At 47.3% G+C, this 3,183-nt stretch overlaps 1 protein-coding gene across 1 annotated transcript in view; it reads left to right on the top strand.

Moving 5' to 3' along the window:
• Window positions 1-250: 250 nt before the first annotated feature.
• INPP5F (inositol polyphosphate-5-phosphatase F) overlaps window positions 251-3,183 on the top strand; it is a 50,544-nt gene continuing 47,611 nt past the window's right edge. Inside the window, exon 1 of the mRNA XM_068951576.1 lies at window positions 251-442. Coding sequence (XP_068807677.1) covers window positions 346-442 — 97 coding nt within the window. The 5' untranslated portion in view covers window positions 251-345. The remainder of the gene's footprint in view (window positions 443-3,183) is intronic.

Below are 3,183 nucleotides of genomic sequence, written 5' to 3'. Positions count from 1 at the left end.
GCCCGTGAGGGCCGCGTGAAAGGCGGGAGCGCGCCGGGCTCCGCGCGGCGCCTTTAAGAGGGCGGTGAGGAGCCGGCGGGCGGGGTCACGTGCGCGGCGCCGGGGGCCGGAACCCGCGCGGGTGAGGAAGCGGCTCCCGCCCGGCCGCAGGGGCACCAGCACCCGCCCGGCTCGAGCTCGCGGGAGCGCGCGCGCGCCAGGCCCCCTCCCCTCGCCGGCCGTGTGCGCGCGCGCGGGAGGCGGCGCGGCGGGGCGCCGGGGGCTGCGGAGCGGCGGGAGCGCCGGCGCCGGCACGGACGGGAAGGAGGAGGAGGAAGAGGAGGGCGGCGGCGGCGCGGCGCGAGGATGGAGCTGTTCCAAGCCAAGGACCACTACATCCTGCAGAGCGGGGAGCGGGCGCTGTGGTGCAGCCGGCGGGACGGCAGCCTGCAGCTGAGAGCCGGTGAGCGGCTGGGTGCGCCGGCGGCCGGGCAGAGCGGGCCGGGACCGGCCCGGCCGGTGCCTCGGTGGAGGGGCGGCAGCGGCTGCTGGGCGACCTGCCCCGGAGGGGGCGAGCGGCGGGGGGGGGAAAAAGGGAGGAAAAAGGAAAAATGCCTTAGGAACTTTGGGCTTAGCGGCTCTCTTTTTCCTCTGTGATGTCTTTATTCTCCTGCTGGACAGGCTGCCGCTGCCAGCTCCTCTGTCTTGGAGTAGTTCGGTGCTGAAATACGGCGGGTCACCCGCACTGGAGCATCCTTTAATAAGGAGGGCCATCTTGTGCTGCTGTCAGCTTTATGCGAGTGATGCCTCTCGGCTCCTGGTCGCCCGCATCCTTGAACATGTGTCTTTGAGGTCTCCCTCTTAGGAGATACCGAGTAGACGCGTGTGTCTCTTGTAAGCTGTTCTCGTGAGACGCGTCCTGCAGTGGCTGCAGGAAATAAAAACTACAGAGGAGGGCTACTTAGGTTAATTACAGGCCACAGAGAGGATAATGAGAGCAAAAAATGTCGGTACAGTCAGTCTTGTTTGTTTGTTTTTATGTATGCAAGTTCTTGAACTGAAACTTTGCAGCAGGAGCGGATTATAACGTCCTATCTGGGTGGCTGTCACAAAAGGTCAGCTAGATTGATCAACTGGATTGTCATCCTTGGAAACTAGCGTGTTTTGAGTAACACTGGTTCCTTGCAGATAAGGAACTGCCATGCACCTGAATATAATATGTTAAGAACACTTTAAACTGCTGTACTTTGGTGAAATAACCAGCTGGTTGAATGGATATTGCTTACAGCTTTCTAAAATTGGGATCAGGTGGGATACATACACCTGTATAAGGTCAGGTTGGTTATTTGACTACGATGCGTCTTCACAAGCTTTTAAAAGACTGGAATAACTTTATATGTAACATCAAATGCTACCGTGTGTCTGTTTATCAAAAGGATTTGTCTTTAATGTTGGTCATTCTTATGTTACATCTTTGCGTGTCAGTCATGTTAATGCTTCTCTCCTGCCAGGTCAATTTGTTTGCATCTCTTGGATAATGCTGCAGTCTATCTCAGGCTAATGTGACTCGCTACACTTTTGTGCAGCAGCTTTTTTCTCATTAAAGTTCTGGCAATGTTCTTAAACTATTTTAAAAGATGCTTGATGTTAAGCTAGCAAACAATACTGCTCAACAGTGAAATCCGTATTTTTAACAAATCTAAAAGTGAGCTCTTATCTGCATAAGCATGAAAAGTTTTTACTTCACCCAGAATAACAAAAACAAACTAGCAAACTAATTCTGTAGCTTGTGGTTTGAGAGCTTTAAATTAAAAGCATCTATTCGTGTAGCCATTGCTGTGATTTCCTGTAGTCCGTTAACTTCACGGAGGCTTTGCCTTTGCGTGCTGTTGAGCAGGATTTTTGTCCTTAGCACACCTTTAAATTTTCAGCCCCTATAAACCTGATTCCTACTCAGCTTGACACTGATTAATAAAGTAAGATGATGTTGGAGTCTTTTCGTCTTTTTGACAGCCTTGGTTGTTCCAGTCACACTCTCCTATTTCAGTGACTTTCTGTTTTGCTTTTCCTACTCTGCCTGGTTTTGCGGATGGCTTTAAAAGCTGGTTCTCGTCCTGTGAAATGAAATACCTTAGTGTGTTGAAAGTAAACCTAAGAAGCACTGTTCTCTCCTAGGCAGTGTTCTTTGACTAGTAACTCTTCATTTTGTGAAGACAAAGCTGGGTATTCTTGAAGCTGACAATTTTATTACGTTTGTCCATTTATAAGGAAGCTCACTGATTGGAAATGAGTAAATAGAGTGCTCTGTGAGTCACCGCTACATTTAAAAAAAAAAAAAAAAAGAAGTCACAACTTGTGTTCATTGGCATATTGAATAGTCCATCAAAGGCTATAATTTAACTGTGTCTGTACTTGTTTTTGGAAGCCTTGATTTTATCCCGTCCTGCAGTGACTATTCAAATTAATTTGTACGCACCTACAAATTGGAACAGATAAGACTGGCAAACCTTGGAAAATATCACTTTATGCGATAGAAGGTCTCAATTTAAAGAGCTTAAAATAAGCTTTGTAGCACTCTCCCTTCCTTCCTCAGCCCTAAAGGCATGTTCAGAAACTTGGTAATTTTGAAAGGTGTGTTTCTGGCCTCTTTGACTCATGGAAAGAACTTTTCTTTTTTCTTTTAAATTTAAGCAAAGAATTGGCAAATATTTATTTTACTCAAAGGCTGAGATTTGCCCTAGTTTGAAGGCTGTCTGCCTGTGTTTACAGGATCTCTGGTGTTTTTTCTCAAAAGTGAAAGCACTAATGAGTCACCTGCCTAAAAACCATGAATCATTTTGGCAACATAAGTAGCTATTAGAACTTAGCTGTGCACAGTGTACTTTTTCAGTGTAGGGGAAACATACTTTGTTTTACCATGCTTTAAACGCCTTATAACATCAAGTCTTGATCTGGACTTCACTTGTAGGCTACTTTGTTAGGCTACTTTGTTTATGCTTTGCTTAGCTCCTGGCAAGGAGTCCTATGCAGATCAGAAGCATGGATTTATTAATGTTACTGGTTTTAAGTATAGGGGGGTGTGTGCATATATCAATAAAAGAGCCATAGTATTGAAGATACTGAATTCTCACCGTTTTCTGTGAGGCAGAAAAAAAGGAATGAGACCCTCCTGCTGAACTAGTTCCTCACGCTTCTCACTGTTCC

Source organism: Struthio camelus, chromosome 7 (assembly GCF_040807025.1).
Source record: "Struthio camelus isolate bStrCam1 chromosome 7, bStrCam1.hap1, whole genome shotgun sequence".
In the NCBI taxonomy this organism is placed as follows: domain Eukaryota; kingdom Metazoa; phylum Chordata; class Aves; order Struthioniformes; family Struthionidae; genus Struthio; species Struthio camelus.
This window is presented reverse-complemented; position numbering and strand designations above follow the sequence as displayed.